We start from the raw sequence: 22,951 nt of genomic DNA on the forward strand, positions 1-22,951 counted from the left end.
GTTTTTGAATATTTTTGCAAAAGGAGGAAATCAGTGTGTATTTTTTAAAAAAGATTGGCTAAAATGCAAATTAAGTCCTATCACTGTTATTTCTTTGGAGAGAGGGTAAAAAATACAGCAATTGGTAAAAACACTTTGAAGAAATCAGAGCTCACGATAATAACCAGTATTTCATTGAAAGTCATTTTTTTTGAAAGTCATTTCTAACTGTATTACTTAATCTTATGTAACAGTGAGTGCATTCAACATAAAGAACATAAGCTAACACCAAAGTTCTTAGAAAATGAAGGAGCCTGGGGAAATGAAATTTGAGCACTTCTGTTTGCTTTGTTCTTCCTCAGTGGACGGTGTACTCTCCCAAGGGCAGGGGCAATATCTCTTTTATTTGTCACTGTGCCCCCAGCTCCTAGCACAGTACCTGGCAGGTCATAGGTACTCCATCCGTACCTACTGACTGAGGAAATCATGAAATCCTGGGGTCTGATGGAGTGACAGGGAGGTCGGATGACCATCTGATAAAGGTAGTATTGAAACAGTTGTGGGCTAGGGAGTTGATGAGGCTTGGTGACATCTATGGTGTCTTCCAACTTTGATTCTATGATTCCTTATTCTACAATAAGTTAAAAAAAAAAAACCACCCTAACCATTTAAACAAGCTATAAATGGGCCATGATAATATAATCAGTTACACGGCTGACTCAGAGGTCACACAGACAAACTATTAACTGTAGATTCATCTCAGCCTGGGCTGGGGTCCAAGGTGGGGAGGGTGAAGACAGCCGACAGGTGATATTTTGCAAGTGCTTGTATGGAAGCCCCATTGCTTTAACAGTATCCACAATGACGGGCATCCCCAAAGACCCCTGGGGGTTGAGCCTGATCTTTTTTCAAGACCCTTGCTCTGATTTGTATATGTTCTTACATAGGCTTATTTTAATTCTATGATCTGTTTTTAGAAGATTTCTTGAGTTAGAATTATCTTTTAACCCCACATCATGTAGAAAAGCATTATGTTATTGTCTGGGTTTACAACACTTGCATTTTACTTGAAACCATTGCAGTTTCTGGGCAGGGTTTGATTTTGGGATTTTTGTGGGTACCTTTGCTATATTTGTCTTTCTTGGTCTGTTTCCTTTTCTTGCAGCTGGTCTTGGAAGAACAGGGACGTTGATAGCCTGTTATGTCATGAAACACTACAGGTTTACACACGCTGAAATAATTGCTTGGATCAGAATATGCCGGCCAGGCTCCATTATAGGACCCCAGCAGCACTTCCTGGAAGAGTAAGTATATGGCCTCCGTTACCATATTATGTCCTTGGTTCTGATCATTTCTACGTCGTGTTCTCCTGGCTGTGGACTGTGTCAAGCCTGTGCTCATAAAATGGCTGCACTGTGAGAGAAGTCTGTGCCTCTAATGGAATATTGTTGATTTGACAGCTAATGCATTCTAACTTTGTACCTTTTTTATCTCTCAGATCAGGTGAGAGAAGAAAATCACAGAGCCATCTCTGCCTACCTTTTTTCTGTCATTTTCTATGTGTGATCTGGCTACAGTGCAATTTTCTTATGTCATCCTACTTGACACTTTTCATTCTTTTCTTTTGTTTGCGTGTCTAAAAGCAGAATGAAAAAAACCACAACTAAGGTCCGTCAGTGATTTGGGTGACATTGCTGCTTTCCTGACAACGAACTAAACTGCTAAAGTAGCTGCAACTTACGAGTTACCAAGGAAGAAAAAAGAGAACTGGGTTTTAGTCCTGGCCATGCCACTAAATGGCTTTATGACCGTTATTTGGAAGAATACTTATAAATTCATTCATTCATTCATTCATTCGCATATGCATGAACTATTTGTCAAACCCCAGCCCATAAGGTGGAGTGATTTAACTCCTAAAAGAACGATTCTTTCTGGTTGTCCCATAAAATTTTAGAAATTACCACTGATTTATCCATTAATAAAATGAGGAGATGAAATTAGCACTAGCTGATTTGGGTCCAGCTCTAAAATATTATCAATTATATCTTATTAAGAAATTTTATTTTTTTCTTTTTATGCTGCGATAGCTGTATCTTGAATAGCATTCTTTTTTATATAATTAATTTCTTTTCCCGTTTAATCTCTTTCTGTTGGTGAGAAACAAATGATTGTGACTTTCACAGAAAAGATGCTCTAAGTAAGTCATAAGCATCTGAAATGGTTAAAAGGATTTGAAGAATCCTGCTGAGGAAACTACTTCAGTTGCCGGCCCCAGGGGTTGTGAGGGGGTGGGGGGAGGAGATAAGAACACAGTGCTGGAAATGTGAATTTATATCTTTGCTTCAAAGAATGAAATAGAAGTGTAATGAATACACAAGAAAAAATACCAAGAACAGGATCATTAAGAAGACAGAGATTCCTAGGTTTGGCCTATGAGGTACAAATAAAGTAATCCTATTATTATAGAGATTTATTCTTTATCAGATTCTCAGTGAGGGTTTCCTCTGCTTTATGTGTGCCTAGAGCATGGAGCTTGGTGCTGTATATCTGCCAGGGGCTTGTTGTACTAATTGCTCACTAAAGTTAAGTAAATTAGGATTAGGAAACAGAAACCAAGACACTACTAAGCCTGCTTCTTTAAGAAGTTCCATCAATCTCTTAATTAAAACTGTTGTTGGGAAAAAACAAAAACAAAACAAAAACTGTTGTTGGGAAGAATGTTCATTCATTAGGTACCTACTGAATACTCACCTTGCTCCCAGCACTCTGCTAGGTATGGCTCCCGGGATGAGGAGATGTAGCTGAGAATTGCACCTCATTTTCCCGGGGTGTCAGATACCACAACCCTCCCGCCTCATGCCTGTTCATGCCCCCCGCCTCCCTCCCTACTATGCCTCTTCTCTCTGCCACATCTCAAAATAACAACAGAAGAAATTAGGTTATGAGGCAAGAAGGGCACTCTACACTGAAAAAAGGTTTTTGTTTTTTTTTTCATTTCATTTCAGCTAGAAAACTCAGGATATTTCCTTTGGTGTGAGTCCATATTATAGTTTTCTAAGTATAGAAAAATACTTACAGAAAAGTAAGAACTGAGGTGCAGGAATTACTTCCTTGCATAACTGAAGAATTAAAATCAGTCATTAATTAAAGTTATTAAATTAAGATCAGGCCTAGAATAAGTCATTAATGCTTAGGTCAGAACCTTCCTGAAGGCAGATTCTTTGAGGCACTAGACCTTCCATGTTTTGCAGTATTTCTCATGGAGCTAGCGTGGGGAAAATGCCTGCATCATTTCCTAGGCTTTATTAGATCACCTCCATCAAGGTAGGGGTCTAATCTGCTTTATGCTTTGAGTGGCACCAGAGGTACTATTGTGCTTTACTCGACTGTGCATACTTCTCTTCTTATCTTCTCCTCTTCTTTTTTTTCCTTTCCAAGCCTGTATCTTGATGTATCCCATAGCAGAAGACATTGCTTAGTGCATTCGTGACATTCATTCATCTGACAGAGATTTATTAGACATGCACTCTCTGTCAGGCCGTGCTCTTGGGCCTGGGGTGACAGCAGGGAACATGCCAGACAAGGGGATTTACTCCCAGGTGTAATATCTCTAGTGGAAGGAACAGACAATGAACCAGCGTGTAAGTTTATAGACGAGATAATTTCTGACAGCGATACGAACAATGGAGACTAGCGGTAGGGGAGGGGGGTGATTACAGGGGATGGGAGAGCACTTTGGCCAAGGAGTGCTTCTTGAAAGAGAGCCAGAACCTCGAGGGTGGAAGGAACCAGTGCTGGTGGTCTGAATTGTGTCCTGGGTAGCAGGCACGCGGAGGTCCTGAGATGGGAACGTGCACCATTTCTGAAGCCCAGAAAGAAGGCTAGTGTGGGTAGAATACATTGAGCTGGAGTGGGTGGTTTGAGAGGTCGGCTCAATCAATTTTCACAAAGTGAACATACCCCTGTAACCACATTGCAGATCAGGAAATAGAACAATTAGCAGCATCCAGAAGCCTCCCTTGTACTCCTTCCGTTCACTACCCAGTTCTTCTGCCTGTGTGACCATTACGCTTACTTCTAACATCATACATGAGTTTTGCCTGATTGTAACCTTACACAAATGGAATCAGTATGTATATCTGGCTTCTTTCAGTCAGCATTATTTTATTGTTATGTGTAAAAGTAGCGTGTTCATTTTCATTGCTGGATAAAATTCCATTGTTTGAATACATAATATTTTAGCTCTTCTGTTGATGGATATTTAAGTTGTGTCCAGTTTGGGGCTATTTCCTATCTTTGATATATCTATCTGTTGGATGAATACCTGTGAGTGGAACATTCAGTTATAGCAGGTATCACTAAAGACTTTTCCAAAGTAGGTCTGCCACCTTAGATTCCTCTCAACAGCGGTGGGAGTTCTACTTTCTTCACATACTTACTAATACTTGATATTGTCAGTTTTTTAAAGTTAAGTCATTATACTCTGCTCATAGTGGTATTTCACTTTGTAGTTTTAATTTGCTGTTCGCTGATAGCTAATGTGGTTGAACTTTTCATGTATTTGTTGGCCATTTGTGTATTCTCTCTTTTTTTAAAAAAGATTTTATTTATTCATTTGAGAGAGAGAGAGAGAGAGTACAAGTCAGGTGGAGGGTTAGGGGGAGAGAGAGGAGCAGGCTCCCCGCTGAGTAGGGAGCCCAATGTGGGGCTCGATCCCAGGATCCTGGGATCACGACCTGAGCTGAAGGCAGACGCTTAACCAACTGAGCCACCCAGGCGCCACTGTGTATTCTCTTTTATGAAATATATTTTCAAATCTCTTACCCATCTTTCTATCAGACTTTTTTCTTGTCGATGTGTAGGAGTCTCAATATTCTGGCTACATGCACACTGTCCATTCTATGTAATGCAGATAGATTCTGCTTCTCTTGGGGTTTCCTTTTTCACTCCGTAGTGTGTTTTGAATAGAATTTCTTGTGGTGAGAATTTTTAAGATCTACTCTCTTAGAACTTTAAAACATGCAAATACAGTAGTTTTAACTGTAGTCATCATGCTGCATATTATACCATCAGGACTTATTTATCTTATAACTGGAAGTTTGTATGTTTTGACCCCCGTCACCCATTTCTCTCACCCCCCACCTCTGGCAATCACCAATCTGTTATCTGTATCTATGAGCTTGTTTTTTTTTTTAGATTCCACATATAAATAAGATCATATAGTATTTGTTTTCTCTGTATGACTTATTTCACTTAGCATAATGCCCTCAAGGTCCATCCATGTTGTCACAAGATTTCCTTTGTTTTTATGGCTGAATAATATTTAATTTTATATATATATATATATATATATATATATATATAAAATACATTTTCTCCATTCATCCATCAGTGGATGAATCTTCAATTTTTTCTATGTTTAGCTATTATAAATAATGCTATAATGAACATGGGGGTACAGATATCTTTTTGAGTTAGTGTTTTCATTTTCTTCGGATGAATGCACAGAAGTGCAAATGCTGGATCATGTGGTAGTTTTATTTTAAATTTTTTGAGGAACCTCCACACTGTTTTCCATAGTAGCTGCACCAATTTACATCCCCCCCCCACAGCACACTGAGGTTCCCTTTTAGTCATTTTCTGATTTCTAATGCCATAGATTTGTTTTACTTGTTCTTGGGCTTTGTTTTCTTCTCAGAATATTGTTTTTGAGATAGATTCATGTTAAGTATGTCAGTAGTATGTTTCTTTTTATTACTTAGTATTCCACTGTATGAAAATATCATGATATATTGACCCCCACAACCGTTGATGGGTATTTGGGTGATGTGTAGTTTTTGGTTTTTATGAATGAAACTGCTGTGAATATTCTTCTACAAGTCTTTTTGTGGACATATGTCTTCATTTCCTTTATTTAAATACCTAAGAGTGAAGGTCACTGGATCATAGGTTTAGATATAGTTTAACTTTATGAGGAATGATTTTCCAAGGTGGTTAAATCATTTTATATGCTACTTGTAGGAATATGAGTTCTAATTGTTCCACATCTTTGCCAACATTTTGTTTTTAAACTTGTTTTTTGGGCAGGGGTGGAGTCATTCTGGTTGGTGTGAAATAGTGTCTCAATTTGTATTTTCCTGATGACTAATGATGTTGAACATTTTTCATATACATATGTATCTTTGGTGAGATGTTTGGCCAAGTCTTTGCCTATTTAAAATTTTTTTGTCTTTCTGTTAATTGTGGTGGTTCTTTATATATTTTATGTTATTATTTTATTTTATTTTCAAAATATATTTTGTTTCTTTCCCAAATGTTTTTTGCAGAATTTCCAAGGTATTATTTTATTTTAAAAATATTTGTTGAGGTTAGTATAAAACCATTATTTTTCATAGTACTATATACAGAGTTGATTGAAAATATATTGTTTTTCTACAGATTATTTAATATTAGGAAGAGCATTTTTAAAGTTGTGTGTTGCAGCTTTACAACAGGCATTTCTGCTTTTCATTGAGATTTGTTTTTTTAAAGATTTTATTTATTTATTTGAGAGAGAGAGAGAGCATGAGCAGGGGGTAAGGGGTAGGGGCAGAGGGAGAAGCAGACTCCCAGCAGAGCAGGGAGCCAGACACAGGGCTCAATCCCAGGACCCTGAGATCATGACCTGAGCAGAAGGCAGACGCTTAACTGACTGAGCCACCCAGGCGTCCCAGTGAGATTTTTTTTTTTTAATTGAGGTGTAACTGAATGTAACATTATATTAATTTCAGGCATACAACATAATGATATCATATTTGTATATATATATTTTAGATACAAGTCTTTTGTCAGATACATTGTGCTGTATGTCTTTTAATGAACAGAATTTAAAATTTTGCTAAAATTGATTTTTGAAAATTAACCATGTATCTTGCAACCGATTTCACTTATTAGTTCTGGTAGTTTTCCTTTTTTTCCTTATTGCTGAGATTTCCAGTACAATGTCAATGTTAGTTGGTGAAAATGGACATCCTGATCTTGCTCTCGATATTAGAGAGACAGCATTCATTCTTTCACCACTCAGTGCGATGTGGGTCTTTCACAGATGACTTTTATCTGAATGAGGAAATTTCCTCCCATTTCTAGTTTATTGAGAGTTTCTATTAATAATGGGTATTGATTTTGTCAGTTTTTTCTACATCTATCAAGATAATCATATAATTTTTTCTCCTTTGTTCTGCTAAATGTGAATTACATTGCTTTTCACCATAATGATCATGATGTGCTTTTATGTCTTCATATGGATGGATTTGATATGCTCATGTTTTCTTAGGGATTTTTGTGTTCATGTTCATGAAGGGTAATGATGTGTGATTTTCTTTTCTTGTAATACTTTTAAGTTTCAGTATCAGGGTTATGCGGACTTCATAAGATGAATTGTGAAGCATTTTCATCTTTATTTTCTGAAAAGAATATTATAAGATGGTATTACTGGATTTGAGGGGTGGGATGGGAAATTAGGAGATGTAAGTGTCATTTGGAGATAAGGGTCTAGTTGATGTTGGATGACCTGGAAGGGTTGGTCTTGGGATATGACAGGGGTAAACCAAGGTGTGCGCCATGATGGGTTTGGTTCTGAAAGTCTTTTAGAGCCAGGTGGGTCATCAGTAGAGGCCATGGGGTATGGGCCATCAGATGACTTTCTATTAAGCAATTCCTGGGGATATGGTGGCCAAGGGGATGAGTGAAGATCCCCACTGGGACCACTTGCTTAGGTGTCTAGAAGGGAAGTGTGGGGTACCTACGTAATCTCTACTGCACTGCAGTGTGGTGCTGTGGCCCACTGGGGGCAGGTACCGGGTCACAGGGAGCCTAAGGTGCCGTGGTGACTACACACTTCTGTTCACTTCCTTCCCTGACTATTTTTTTTTAAAGATTTTATTTATTTATTTTTTAGAGAGAGAGAGAGGGAGTGCAAACAAGTAGGGGGAGGGGGACTGGAGAGGGAAGAGAGCGAATATCAAGCAGACTCTGCGCTGAGTACGGGCCCCGTCGCGGGGCTTGATCCCATGAGCCTGAGATCATGACCTGAGCCAAAACCAAGAGTTGGAGACTTAGCCAACTGAGCCACCCAGGCGCCGCCTGACCACTTTTAACCATTCTGTCTGGAAAGTTTATTTCACATTTTACATGCCTTTCTCTAAACATTCTAAACATAACCTCAACCCTTCTCCTAAACTATATTATATATATATATATAAATATATTTATATAAATTATATATATTTATATATAAATATGTGTTTATGTATATTTACATATATAAATTTATTTATATAAGTTTATACACACACACACATACACACACAAACACATACACTGTTAATTAAAATTTTTATTTTGAGGTAATTATAGATTAACATACATTTGGAAGAAATAATAGAGAGGGCTCCTATATATTTACCCACTTTCCCCGAATGCTAACATCTTGCAAAATTATAGAATAATATCATAATCAAGATATTGATATTGATAGAGTTAAGACATAGAGACCTGTCACCACAAAGAGTTCCTCACATTGCCTTTATATAGCCACACTCATGTTTTTCCTGCCCTTAACCCCTCGTTACCTTTTGACAACTGCTGATCTGTTTTCCATTTATATATTTTGTCACTTTGAGAATGTGACATATATGGAATAGAGTATGCAACCTTTTAGGCCTGGCATTTTTCATTCAGTATAATTCTCTGGAGGTTCATCCAAGCGGTTGCACATATCAGTAACTTGTTCCTTTTTTTTTTTTAACTATTTATTTATTTGAGAGAGAGAGTGCATCTATGAGTAGGAGGGGCAGAGAGAGAGGGAGAGAGAGAATCCCAAGCAGACTCCCCACTGAGCGCAGAGTCCAGCGCAGGGCTCGATCCCACGACCCTGAGATCATGACCTGAGCTGAAATCAAGAATTAGGTGCTCAAGTGATTGAGCCACCCAGGCGCCCCTCACTTGTTCCTTTTTATGGATGAGTAGTATTCCAGGGTATGAATGTACTACTGTTTGTTAACCATGAAGGATAGCTGGGCTGTTTACGGTTTTTGGCTATTATGAATAAAGATGCTATAAATGTTTGTATATAGGTTTTTGTGTGAACATAAGTTTTCATTTCTCTGGGATAAGTGCCCAAGACTGCAGTTGGTAAGTTGTATTGTACATGTTTAGTTTTATAAGAAACTGTCAAACTGTTTTCTAGAGTGGCTGTTTCATTTTACATCCTCACTAGCAATGCATGAATGATTTTTTCTTTATATTTGCCAGCATTGCTGTTTTGTTTTAGCCATTCTGATAGGTATGTAATGATATATCATTATGGTTTTAAATTGCATTCCCCTAGTAAGTAATTGTAAACAACTTCTCATGTACTTATTTGCCATCCATGTATCTTTCTGGTGAAGTGTCTGTTCAAATCCTTTGTCCATTCTTATTGAGTTGTTTGTTTTCTTATTATTGCGTTTTGAGAGTTCTTTTTAAAAATATTTTTTTTATCTATTTGAGAGACAGAGAGCAGAGCGAGAGAGAGAGCACGAGTGGCGGGGAGGAGCAGAGGGAGAGGGAGAAGCAGGCTCCCCACTGAGCAGGGAGCTCATCCCAGGACCCTGAGATCATGACCTGAGCCAAAGGCAGATGCTTAACTGACTGAGGCACCCAGGTGCCCCTTGAGAAGTTCCTTATACGTTCTAGGTACAGTTTTTTGTCTGATAAGTATTTTGAAAATATTTTCTCTCAGTCTATAACTTATCTTTCATTCTCTTAATAGGCTCTTTCACAGAGGAAAAATTTTAAATTTTGATGAAGTCCCATTTATCATTTTTTCCCTTTTTTAGATCATGCTTTTAGTATCAAATCTAAGATCTCTCTGCTTAGCTCTTAGATCCCCAGAATTTCTCATGTTTTTTCTAAAAGGTTTGTAGTTAGGTGTTTTCATTTAAGTCGGTGGTTCATTTTGAGTTAATTTTTGTATGAGGCGTGAGACATAGGGTAAGGTTCATTTCTTTTTGCCTATGGATGTCCAGTTGCTCTGGCACTCTTTGTTGGAAAGGTTGTATTTTCTCCATTGAATTGCTTTGACATCTTTGTTAAAAATTAGATGGGCATAGGTATGGATCTATTTCTTTGTTCTTTATTCTGTTTGTTCCATTGGTCCTTCTTCTAATACCACACTCTCTGGATACTGTACCTATATAGTGAGTGAGCCTTCATGTCAGAAGAGTGGTTTCTCCTACTTTCTCCTTCTTTAACAAAATTGTCTTAGCAATGCCAGACCTTTTCTTTTCTATGTAAATTTTAGAATAGTCTTGTCCATAGCTACAAAAAAATCATGCTGCAATTTTGATAGGAATGTGTTAAACCTCTATCTATATTGGTTTGGGGAGAATTGACATCTTTAGTACTTTTGAGTCTTCCAGTCCATAAACACAATATGTGTCTTCATTTATTTAGATCTCTTTTGATTTCTTTCATCAGTAATGTGTAGCTTTCAGCTTACAAGTCCTGTTTTGTTGGATTTACATTTAAGTATTTTGGTTTTTTTGCATGATTATAAATAGTATTTTATTTTAAATTTCAGAGTTCATGTGTTCATCACTAGTATGTATAAATACAATTGATTTTCTGTCTATGTTTATTTTATATCCTGAAACTTAGGGTGTGTGTGTGTGTGTGTGTGTGCGTGCGTACGTGCATGTGCACACATGAATTCCTGGGGATTTCTGCAAAGACAATCATGTTATCTACAAATAGGGACAGTTTTATTTCCTTTCCAATCTGCATGTCTTTTCTTTTCTTTTCTTCCCTTGGTGCATAGTCTGAACTTTTAGCACTATGATGAATAAGAGTGGTGAGAGCAGACATTCTTCATTTGTTCCTAATCTTTGGGTTGGGGGCAAGCATTCACCATTAAATATAATGTTAATTAGAGACTTGCTATAGATGTACTTTATCAAGTGGAGGAAGTTCCCCTCTCTTTTCCAGAGAGTTTTATCATGAATGAGTATGGAATTTTGTCATGCTTTTCCTGCATTGATTGATAATGTCATTTTCTTTGTTGGCCTGTTAATTTGGTGGATTGCATTGATCTAAAAAAACCCATGTTAAATAAGCCTTGCATCCCAGGAATAAACCCCACTCAATATATTATAAATGGGGATCTTGCAAATGTGATCAAGTTAAGGATCTTGAAGTGGAATGATTGTCCTGGATCAGTCTGGTAGGTTCAATCTAATCACAGGGATGCAGGAGGAGTCAATTAAAAGAAATGTGATGATGGAAAGAGAGATTGAATTGATGTACTTTGCAGCTGGAGGAAGGGGCCATAAACCAAGAAATACGGGCAGCTGCTGGTAGCTGAAAAAAGCAAGGAACTAGATTCTCCCGTGGAGCCTCCAGAAAGAAGCAACCCTGCCAATACCTTGATTTTAGCTCAGTGAAACTGATGTTGGCCTTCTGACTTCCAGAACTGCGTGGAAGTAAATATGTCTTCTTCTGAGCCACGAGGTGTGTGGTAATTTGTTACAGCAGCTTTGTGTAGATAGGAAACTCATATATCTGTGTAGACAGTGTACACGGGTGTGGATAGTCAGGAAATAGGTACAGTAAGATACACAGATCCTCTGTGAGCATGGGCATTCTGAACTTCTCTTATTCATCATATTTCTACTTTAGGCTATTTAAAGTAGGAGAGTCCTGAGATACACACGTTATTTAAAGAATACTGGGCTGCAGCAATGCGTAAAATGAACCGGGTGGAGGGAGACTGAAAAGAGACTATTGTCATCTAAAGGGGACGGCTCTTGTTGAAGGGGCCAGAAGTTAGACTGGGGAGTTAGAGACAGGTGGGTACCAGAAAGTCAGTCTCAGGCTTTGAAGCCTGACTAATGGTAGGAGAGGTGTGGGGCTTTGAAGCCTGAATAATGGTAGGAGAGGTGAAGAGAGTGACACCATCGATGACGCAAAAGCATGAATAAGTAACACTTTCATTAGGAGAGAAGTAAGAGGATTAAAAAGTTTTCTGACAGGTTTTCATCTGTCAAAAATGACTGTGCTAGTTAGAGGGATTGTATTCTTTCAGAGGTGAAAAATCCAATCATTGCCTTTTAGGTAATGTTAATTCTAAATCTATGACTTTAGGGAAGCACATCCTGCGAGTCCTTGAAGACTAAAATATGGCCAGGTGTTGGATTTCTGCATCTTGAAGAAAGCTTCCTCTTATTTCACCAGCAGTAAGAAGGATGTTTATTAACATCCTTGTGAGTTGATGAATTTATGTATTGGCAGATCAAGACCTCTTCTTTGTTATATCTGAAATCTCATATTTAAATTTTTTTCTAGGATATAAATAAAGTTGTTTACAAAACAACGATCAAGTTGTTTTTCTTCTATATAAAACTGTTGTTCTTAAGCTAAAAAGTCCATTCTGAACCCAAAATATGTGTTCTACCAGACATCCTCAAAGTTTTTAAAATGAGGCACAAACACATCTCTTTTATTATTGAGCCAAGTTTAAACTCATCCTTCTCGGGGACAGACTGTGGAAGTACAGAGGTGGGATCAGACTGCTTTTATGACTTGTTTGATTCTGTTTATTGAATGTTCAGTTTGTGGCATTATGCAGACCTCTGGATCATGATCCATTAAAGCTTTCATTCATTCATTCATTAGAAAGGACTTCAGCCCACGGAGATTCTTTACAATGGGGCATGATATAATGTTGTTTTATTTTTATTCATGTATTTATTTTTAATTTAAAAATTTAAAAATTTTTATTAACATGTAATTGACATGTAACATTATATTAGTTTCAGGTGTACAATATAATATTTGATAATTGTATATATTGTGAAATAATCACCATGATAAGTCTAGTTAACATCCGTCACCACAACATAGTTATGAATTTCTTTTTCTTGTGATGAGAACTTTCAAGATTTATTCTCTTAACAGCTTTCAGTTATACAGTATGGTGTTAGTCAGTCTCCATGCTGTACATTACATCCCCAGGACTTATTTTATAATTGGAAGTTTGTACCTTTTGACCCCCTTCACCCATTTTGCCCACGTCCCATCCCACATATCTGGCAACCACCAATCTGTTCTCTCTCTTTTTTTTTATTTAAAAATTTTTAATAGATATTTTTATTAACATAATGTATTATTTGTTTTAGGGGTACAGGTCTGTGATTCATCAGTCCTACACAATTCACAGCACTCACCATTGCACTAACCCATCCCCCCACCCCCCTCCACTCCAGCAAACCTCAGTTTGTTTCCTGAGATTAAGAGTCTCTTATGGTTTGTCTCCCTCTCTGGTTTCGTCTTGTTTCATTTTTCCCTCCCTTCCCCTATGATCCTCTGTCTTGTTTCTCAGATTCCTCGTATCAGTGAGATCATATGATACTTGTCTTTCTCTGATTGACTTATTTCGCTTAATACCCTCTAGTTCTATCCATGTCATTGCAAATGGCAAGATTTCATTTTTTTTGATGGCTGCGTAATATTCCATCTTCTTTATCCATTCATCTGTTGATGGACATCTAGGCTCTTTCCATAGTTTGGCTATTGTGGACATTGTTGCTATAAACATTGGGGTGCACGTGCCCTTTTGGATCACTACATTTGTATCTTTGGGGTAAATACCCAGTCGTGCAATTGCTGGGTCATAAGGTAGCTCTATTTTCAACTTTTTGAAGAACCTCCGTACTGTTTTCTAGAGTGGCTGCACCAGCTTGCATTCCCACCAACAGTGTAGGAGGGTTCCCCCTTCTCCGCATCCTCGCCAACATCTGTCGTTTCCTGACTTGTTAGCCATTCTGACTGGTGTGAGAGGTATCTCATTGAGGTTTTGACTTGTATTTCCCTGATGCCGAGTGATGTTGAGCACTCTTTCATGTGTCTGTTGGCCATTTGGTTGTCTTCTTTGCAGAAATGTCTGTTCATGTCTTCTGCCCATTTCTTGATTGGATTATTTGTTCTTCAGGTGTTGAGTTTGATAAGTTCTTTATAGATTTTGGATACTAGTCCTTTATCTGATATGTCATTTGCAAATATCTTCTCCCATTCTGTCGGTTGTCTTTTGTTTTTTTTTGACTGTTTCCTTTGCTGTGCAGAAGCTTTTTATCTTGATGAAGTCCCAATAGTTCATTTTTGCTCTTGCTTCCCTTGCCTTTGGTGATGTTTCTAGGAAGAAGTTGCTGCAGCTGCGGTCTAAGAGGTTGCTGCCTGTGTTCTCCTTAAGGATTTTGATGGACTCCTATCTCACAATGAGTTCTCTCATCCATTTTGAGTCTGTTTTTGTGTGTGGTGTAAGAGAATGGTCCAGTTTCATTTTTCGCATGTGGCCGTCCAATTTTCCCAACACCATTTGTTGAAGAGACTGTCTCTTTCATATTGGACATTCTTTCCTGCTTTGTCGAAGATTAGGTGACCATAGAGTTGAGGGTCCATTTCTGGGCTCTCTATTTTGTTCCATTGATCTATGTGTCTGTTTTTGTACCAGTACCATACCTGTTGATGATGACAGCTTTGTAATAGAGCTTGAAGTCCAGGATTGTGATGCCACCAGCTTTGCTTTCCTTTTTCAACATTCCTTTGGCTATTCAAGGTCTTTTCTGGTTCCATACAAATTTTAGGATTATTTGTTCCATTTTTTGGAAAAAAGTTGATGGTATTTTGATAGGGATTGCATTAAATGTGTAGATTGCTCTAGATAGCATTGACATCTTCACAATATTTGTTCTTCCAATCCATGAGCATGGAACGTTTTTCCATTTCTTTGTGTTTTCCTCAATTTCTTTCATGAGTATTCTATAGTTTTCTGAGTACAGATTCTTTGCCTCTGGTTAGATTTATTCCTAGGTATCTTATGGTTTTGGGTGCAGTTGTAAATGGGATGGACTCCTTAATTTCTCTTTCTTCTGTCTTGTTGTTGGTGTATAGAAATGCCACTGATTTCTGTGCATTGATTTTATATTCTGCCACTCTACTGAATTCCTGTATGAGTTCTACCATCTTTGGGGTGGAGTCTTTTGGGTTTTCCACATAAAGTAGCATATCATCTGCAAGAGTGAGAGTTTGATTTCTTCTTTGCTGATTCGGATGCCTTTTATTTCTTTTTGTTGTCTGATTGCTGAAGCTAGGACTTCTAGTACTATGTTAAATAGCAGTGGTGATAGTGGACATCCCTGCTGTGTTCCTGACCTTAGGGGAAAAGCTCTGTTTTTCCCCATTGAGAATGATATTCTCTGTGGATTTTTCATAGATGGCTTTTATGATATTGAGGCGTGTACCCTCTATCCCTACACTGTGAAGAGTTTCTTTTTTTTATTTTTTTTAATTTATTTTTTATTTTTTAAATTTTATTATGTTATGTTAGTCACCATACAATACATCATTAGTTTTTGATGTGGTGATCCACGATCCATTGTTTTCGTATAACACCTAGTGCTCCATACAGTACGTGCCCTCCTTACTACCCATCACCGGGCTAACCAATCCCCCCTCCCCCCTCCCTTCTAAAACCATGTTTGTTTCTCAGAGTCCATAGTCTCTCATGGTTCATCTCTCCCTCCAATTCCCCACCTCCTTCATTTTTCCCTTCCTTCTCCTAATGTCCTCCATGCTATTCCTTATGTTTCACAAATAAATGAAACCATATGATAATTGACTTTTTCTGCTTGACTTATTTCACTTAGCATAATCTCCTCCAGTCCCATCCTTTCTGATGGCTGAGTAATATTCCATTGTATATATGGACCACATCTTCTTTATCCATTCATCTGTTGAAAGCATCTCAGCTCTTTCCACAGTTTGGCTATTGCAGACATTGCTGCTCTGAACATTGGGGTGCATATGGCCCTTCTTTTCACTACATCTTTGGGGTAAATACCCAGTAGTGCAATTGCTGGGTCATAGGGTAACTCTATTCTTAGTTTTCGGAGGCACCTCCACACTGTTTTCCAAAGTGGCTGTACCAACTTGCATTCCCACCAACAGTGTAAGAGGGTTCCCCTTTCTCCACAACCTCTCCAACATTTGTTGTTTCTTTCCCTGTCTATTTTTGCCATTCTAACTGGTGTAAGGTGGTATCTTAATGTGGTTTTGATTTGAATTTCCCTGATGGCTAATGATGATGAACATTTTTTCATGTGTCTGTTAGCCATTTGTATGTCTTCTTCAGAGAAGTGTCTTTTCATATCTTCTGCCCATTTTTTGACTTGATTATTTGTTTTTTGGGTGTTGAGTTTGAGATGTTCTTTAGAGATCTTGGATACCAGCCCTTTATCTGTAGTGTCATTTGCAAATATCTTCTCCCATTCTGTGGGTTGCCTCTTTGTTTTGTTGACTGTTTCCTTTGCTGTGCAGAAGCTTTTTATCTTGATGAAATCCCAAAAGTTCATTTTTGCTTTTGTTTCACTAGCTTTTGGAGATGTATCTTGAAAGAAGTTGCTGTGGGCGATGTCAAAGAGGTTACTGCCTATGTTCTCCTCTAGGATTTTGATGGATTCCTGTCTCACATTGAGGTCTTTCATCCATTTTGAGTTTATCTTTGTGTATGGTGTTAGAGAATGGTCCAGTTTCATTCTTCTGCATGTGGCTGTCCAATTTTCCCAGCACGATTTATTGAAGAGACTGTCTTTTTTCCATTGCATGTTTTTTCCTGCTTTGTCAAAGATTATTTGACCATAGAGTTGAGGGTCCATATCTGGGCTCTCTATTCTGTTCCATTGGTCTATAGGTCTGTTTTTGTGCCAGTACCATGCTGTCTTGGTGATCACAGCTTTATAATATAGCTTGAAATTGGGCAACGTGATGCCCCCAGCTTTGTTTTTCTTTTTCAACATTTCGTTGGCGATTCGGGGTCTTTTCTGATTCCATACAAATTTTAGGATTGTTTGTTCCAGCACTTTGAAAAATGTCATTAGAATTTTGGTCGGGATGGCATTGAAGGTATAGATTGCTCTGGGTAGCATAGACATTTTAACAATGTTTATTCTTCCAATCCATGAGCATGGAATGTTTTTCCATCTTTTTGTGTCTTCTTCAATTTCTTTCATGAGTGTTCTGTAGTTCCTAGAGTATAGATCCTTTACCTCTTTGGTTAGGTTTATTCTGAGGTATCTTATGGTTTTTGGTGCTATTGTAAATGGAATCGTTTCTCTAATTTCTCTTTCTACAGTTGCGTTGTTACTGTGTAAGAAAGCAACTGATTTCTGTGCATTGATTTTGTATCTTGCCACATTACTGAATTGCTGTGTGAGTTCTAGTAATTTGAGGGTGGAGTCTTTTGGGTTTTCTACATAAAGTATCATGCCATCTGCAAAAAGAGAGAGTTTGACTTCTTCTTTGCCAATTTGAATACCTTTTATTTCTTTTTGTTGTCTGATTGCTGTTGCTAGGACTTCTAGTACTATGTTGAACAATAGTGGTGAGAGTGGGCATCCTTGACGTGTTCCTGATCTTAAGGGAAAAGCTCTCAGCTTTTCCCCATTGAGGATGATATTTGCTATGGGTTTTTCATAGATGGATTTTATGAACTTGAGGAATGTTCCCTCTATCCCTATACTCTGAAGAGTTTTAATCAGGAAAGGATGTTGTATTTTGTCAAATGCTTTTTCTGCATCAGTTGAGAGGACCATATGGTTCTTCTTCCTCCTCTTATTAATGTGTTCTGTCACATTGATTGATTTGCAAATGTTGAACCACCCTTGCATCCCGGGGATAAATCCCACTTGGTCGTGGTGGATGATCCTTTTTTTAAAATTATTTATTTATTTATTTATTTTTTATTTGCGAGAGAGAGAATGAGAGAGAGCACGAGAAGGAGGAGGGTCAGAGGGAGAAGCAGACTCCCTGCCGAGCAGGGAGCCTGATGTGGGACTCAATCCCGGGACTCCAGGATCATGACCTGAGCCGAAGGCAGTCGCTTAACCAACTGAGCCACCCAGGCGCCCATGGATGATCCTTTTAATGTATTGTTGGATCCTATTAGCTAGGATTTTATTGAGGATTTTGGAATCCATATTCATCAGGGATATGGGTCTGAAATTCTCCTTTTTTGATGGGGTCTTTGCCTGGTTTGGGGATTAAGGTAATGCTGGCTTCATAGAATGAGTTTGGAAGTTTTCCTTCTGTTTCTATTTTTTGAAACAGTTTCAGTAGAATAGGTATTATTTCTTCTTTGAATGTTTGGTAGAATTCCCCAGGGAATCCATCAGGCCCTGGACTCTTGTTTTTTGGGAGGTTTTTGATCACTGCTTCAATCTCGTTACTGGTTATTGGCCTATTCAGGTTGTCAATTTCTTCCTGTTTCAGTCTTGGCAGCTTATAGGTTTCCAGGAAGGCATCCATTTCATCCAGGTTGCTCCGCTTATTGGCATATAGTTGTTGATAATAATTTCTAATAATTGTTTCTATTTCCTTGGTGTTAGTCGTGATCTCTCCCCTTTCATTCATAATTTTATTAATTTGGGTCCTTTCTCTTTTCTTTTGGATAAGTCTGGCCAGTGGCTTATCAATCTTATTAATTCTTTCAAAGAACCAACTTCTAGTTTTGTTGATCTGATCTACTGTGTTTCTGGTTTCTAATTCATTGATCCCTGCTCTAATATTAATTATTTCTCTTCTAATGCGTGGGTTAGGCATCATTTGTTGCTTTTTCTCTAGTTCTTTAAGGTGTAGAGTTAGTTGGTGAATTTGGGATTTTTCTATTTTTTTTTTGAGTGAGGCTTGGATGGCTATGTATTTCCCCCTTAGGATCACCTTTGCAGTATCCCATAGGTTTTGGACTGATGTGTTTTTGTTCTCATTGATTTCCATGAATTGTTTAAGTTCTTCTTTGATTTCCTGGTTGACCATTCTTGAGCAGAGTGGTCTTTACCTTCCAAGTGTTTGAATTTCTGCCAAATTTTTTCTTGTGATTGAGTTCCAGTTTTAAAGCATTGTGGTCTGAGAATATGCGGAAATAATCTCAATCTTTTGGTATCGGTTGAGGCCTGATTTGTGACCCAGTATGTGGTCTATTCTGAAGAAAGTTCCATGTGCACTGGAGAAGAATGAGTATTCTGTTGTTTTAGGGTGGAATGTTTTGTATATATCTATGAGGTCCATCTGTTCCAGTGTATCATTCAAAGCTCGTTTCCTTGTTGATTTTCTGCTTAGATGATTTGTCCATTGCTGAGAGTGGAGTATTGAGGTCTCCTACAATTAATGTATTGTTATCGATATAACTCTTTATTTTGGTTAACAGTTGGCTTATGTAGATGGCTGCTCCCATGTTGGGAGCATAGATATTTACAATTGTTAGATCTTCTTGTTGGATAGACCCTTTAAGAATGATATAGTGTCCTTCTGTGTCTCTAATTACAGACTTTAGTTTAGAATCTAATTTGTCTGATATAAGAATTGCTACCCCAGCTTTCTTTTGAGGTCCGCTGGCATGGAAGATGGATCTCCATCCCTTCACTTTCAGTCTGGATGTATCTTTAGGTTCCAAATGAGTCTCTTGTAGACAGCATATGGATGGGTCCTGTCTTTTTATCCAATCTGCAACCCTGTGCCGTTTTATGGGAGCATTTAGGCCATTCATGTTGAGAGTGATTATTGAAAGATATGAATTAATTGTCATCATATTGCCTGTGAAGACATTGTTTTTATAGATTGTCCCTGTAAATTTCTGTTGTATATCACTCTTGGGGTCTTTCTCCTTTTATAGAACCCCTCTTACTATTTCTTGCAGGGCCGGCTTAGTGGTCACATATTCTTTCAGTTTCTGCCAGTCATGGAAGCTCTGCATCTCTCCATCCATTCTAAATGACAGCCTTGCCAGATAAAGTATTCTTGGCTGCATGTTCTTCTCATTTAGTACCCTGAATATGTCTTGCCAGGCCTTTCTGGCTTGCCAGGTCTCTGTGGATAGGTCTGACGTTATTCTGATGTTCCTCCCTCTGTATGTAAGGAATCTCTTCCCCCTAAGTGCCCTTAAGATGATTTCCTTGGTTCTAAGATTTGCGAGTTTTACTATTACATGCCAGGGTGTTGGCCTGTTTTCCTTGATCTTGGGAGGGGTCCTCTCTGCCTCTAGGATGCGAATGTTTGTTTCATTCCCCAGATTAGGGAAGTTCTCAGCTACGATTTGCTCAAATACATCTTCTAGTCCTCTCTCTCTCTCCATCCCTCTAGGATTCCAATTATTCTGACATTGGAATGCTTCATGGTGTCACTTATTTCTCTGATTCTATTTTCATGGATTCTGAGTTGTTTTTCCCTGGTCTCCTCTTTTCCCTTTTTATCTATTATATTGTCTTCCAGGTCACTTATTCATTCTGCTGCCTCAGTTACCCTAGCTGTTAGATTATCTAGATTGGATTGGATCTCATTGATAGCATTTTTAAGTTCTGCCAATTCAGCTTTCATTTCTGCCCTTAGAGACTCTATGTTGCCATTAATTGATTTCTCCATTCTAGCTATTGTCTTCACAATTGCTAGCCTGAATTCCATCGCCGACATCTTGGTTATATCTACATCCATTTGTAAATCTGCGGCGTAAGTCATAATCTTTGAGTCTTTTCTATTTTGGGGGTTCCTCCTCCTAGTCATTCTGTTGATGGGTGGTTGAGGGAATGTATAGAGTCGAAATTATTGACCAGAACCCAAGCAAGATGCACCTGTTTTCTAGGGACCTTAGGGTTGCTGGCCTCTTGTTTTCCCAGCCTGTCTTCTGGGGGAGGGGCCTGCCATGCTGTTACTCAGGCAACCCTGTTTGGGCAGAGTTGCTGTGCCCTCCTGTGGCGGGGGATGGGCTCAGTGGGAATCAGATTTTTGGGGCTTTTTTCTCTGGTGGCTTTCCCTGGCAGCTTTCCATGTCTCTTCCAAGAGTCAGAGCAGAAGAGACCATTTCCAACCCTCTGCCTCAGAGCAGAGAGATTGCAGTCTGTTCTTCAGTGAGCTCTCCAGGCCACACCATCTCCATTTCTGTCTGTGCTGCTATAAACTGCAGAGTCCTGGGTTGTGCACCCCTCTACAGTGCTCCCAGTCCTGCCTCCAGGTTGGGGCACGTCTCTGCCATTTGTGCTTCTAAAACCGCCAGCCGCTCCCAGTTTGTACGCGTGACCCTGCCGCTCTGGGTTCTGCCCTGGGGGCTGCCCTAAAGTCCTTTCCCCGCCACTGCTGGTCTGCGAGTCTGTGCCCCGTCCCCAGCGCGCGAAGCTGTCGCTCACCGTTTGTGTAGGATCCCCACAGCCAGGCTCCCTCCTGCTGCCATTTATCCTCCAATATCTGCCTGCAGAATCACGGCTCCCCGCTTTGTACCTTGAAACCGCCTGTGATATTCTGTTTGTAGAGATCCAGATCTTCTTACATCTCAGGCTGATTTTGTGGGTGCTCAGAGTGGTCTGGTAGATATCCAGCTCAATTCCGGGGACCAGTTGGAATAGGGTTCCCTACTCCTCCGCCATCTTTTCTTCCCCTCTACACTGTGAAGAGTTTTAATCAAGAAAGGATGCTGTACTTTGTCAAATGCTTTTTCTGCATCTATTGAGAGTATCATATGGTTCTTGTTCTTTCTTTTATTAATGTATTGTATCATATTGATTGATTTGCGGATGTTGAACCAACCTTGCAGCCCAGGAATAAATCCCACTTGTTTGTGGTGAGTAATCCTTTTAATTACTGTTGGATCCTATTGGCTAGTATTTTGGTGAGAGTTTTTACATCAATGTTCATCAGGGATATTGGTCTGTAATTCTCCTTTTTGATGAGGTCTTTGTCTGGTTTTGGGATCAAGGTAATGCTGGCTTCATAAAATGAGTTTGGAAGTTTTCCTTCCATTTCTATTCTTTGGAACAGCTTCAGAAGAATAGGTATTAATTCTTCTTTAAATGTTTGGTAGAATTCCCCTGGGAAGCCATCTGGCCCTGGGCTCCTGTTTGTTGGGAGATTTTGATTACCGCTTCAGTTTCCTTAGTGGTTATGGGTCTGTTCATGTTTCTATTTTTTCCTGGTTCAGTTTGGTAGCTTATATGTCTCTAGGAATGCATCCATTTCTTCCACATTATCTAATTTGCTGGCATATATTGCTTATAATATGTTCTTATAATTGTTTGTATTTCTTTGGTGTTGGTTATGATCTCTTCTCTTTCATTCATGATTTTATTTATTTGGGTCCCTTCTCTTTTCTTTTTGATAAGTCTGGCCAGGGGTTTATCAATCTTACTAATTCTTTCAAAGAACCAGCTCCTAGTTTTGTTGATCTGTTCTACTGTTCTTTTGGTTTCGATTTCATTGATTTCTGCTCTAATCTTTTTTATATTTCTTCTCCTGCTGGGTTTAGGCTTTATTTGCTGTTCTTTCTCCAGCTCCTTTACGGGTAGGGTTAGGTTGTGTATTTGAGACCTTTCTTGTTTCTGGAGAAAGGCTTGTATTGCTATATACTTTCCTCTTAGGACCGCCTTTTCTGCATCCAAAGATTTTGAACAGTTGTCTTTTCATTTTTGTTTGTTTCCATGAATTTTTAAAATTCTTCTTTAATTTCCTGGTTGACCCATTCATTCTTTAGTAGGATGCTTTTTAGCCTCCATGTATTTGCGTCCTTTCTAACTTTCCTCTTGTGATTGAGTTCTAGTTTCAAAGCATCATGGTCCGAAAATATACAGGGAATGATCCCAATCTTTTGGTACCGGTTGAGACCTGATTTGTGATCCAGGATGTGATCTATTCTGAAGAATGTTCCATGGGCACTAGAGAAGAATGCGTATTCTGTTGCTTTGGGATAGAATGTTCTGAATATATCTGTGAAGTCCATCTGGTCCAGTGTGTCATTTAAAGCCTCTATTTCCTTGTTGATCTTTTGCTTAGATGATCTGTCCATTTCAGTGAGGGGGGTGTTAAAGTCCCCTAATATTATATTACTGTTGATGTGTTTCTTTGATTTTGTTATTAATTGGCTTAT

The 22,951-nt window shown here is 38.6% G+C and overlaps 1 protein-coding gene across 2 annotated transcripts in view; it reads left to right on the forward strand.

The window, feature by feature from the left end:
- Positions 1 to 22,951, forward strand: part of CDC14A (cell division cycle 14A) — a 177,862-nt gene that overhangs the window by 112,314 nt on the left and 42,597 nt on the right. For both annotated transcript variants that reach the window (XM_044914081.1, XM_021690005.1), the window contains exon 10: positions 1,145 to 1,283. In XM_044914081.1, the coding sequence (XP_044770016.1) occupies positions 1,145 to 1,283 (139 nt within the window). The remainder of the gene's footprint in view (positions 1 to 1,144; positions 1,284 to 22,951) is intronic.

Source organism: Neomonachus schauinslandi, chromosome 4 (assembly GCF_002201575.2).
Source record: "Neomonachus schauinslandi chromosome 4, ASM220157v2, whole genome shotgun sequence".
NCBI classification, from domain to species: domain Eukaryota; kingdom Metazoa; phylum Chordata; class Mammalia; order Carnivora; family Phocidae; genus Neomonachus; species Neomonachus schauinslandi.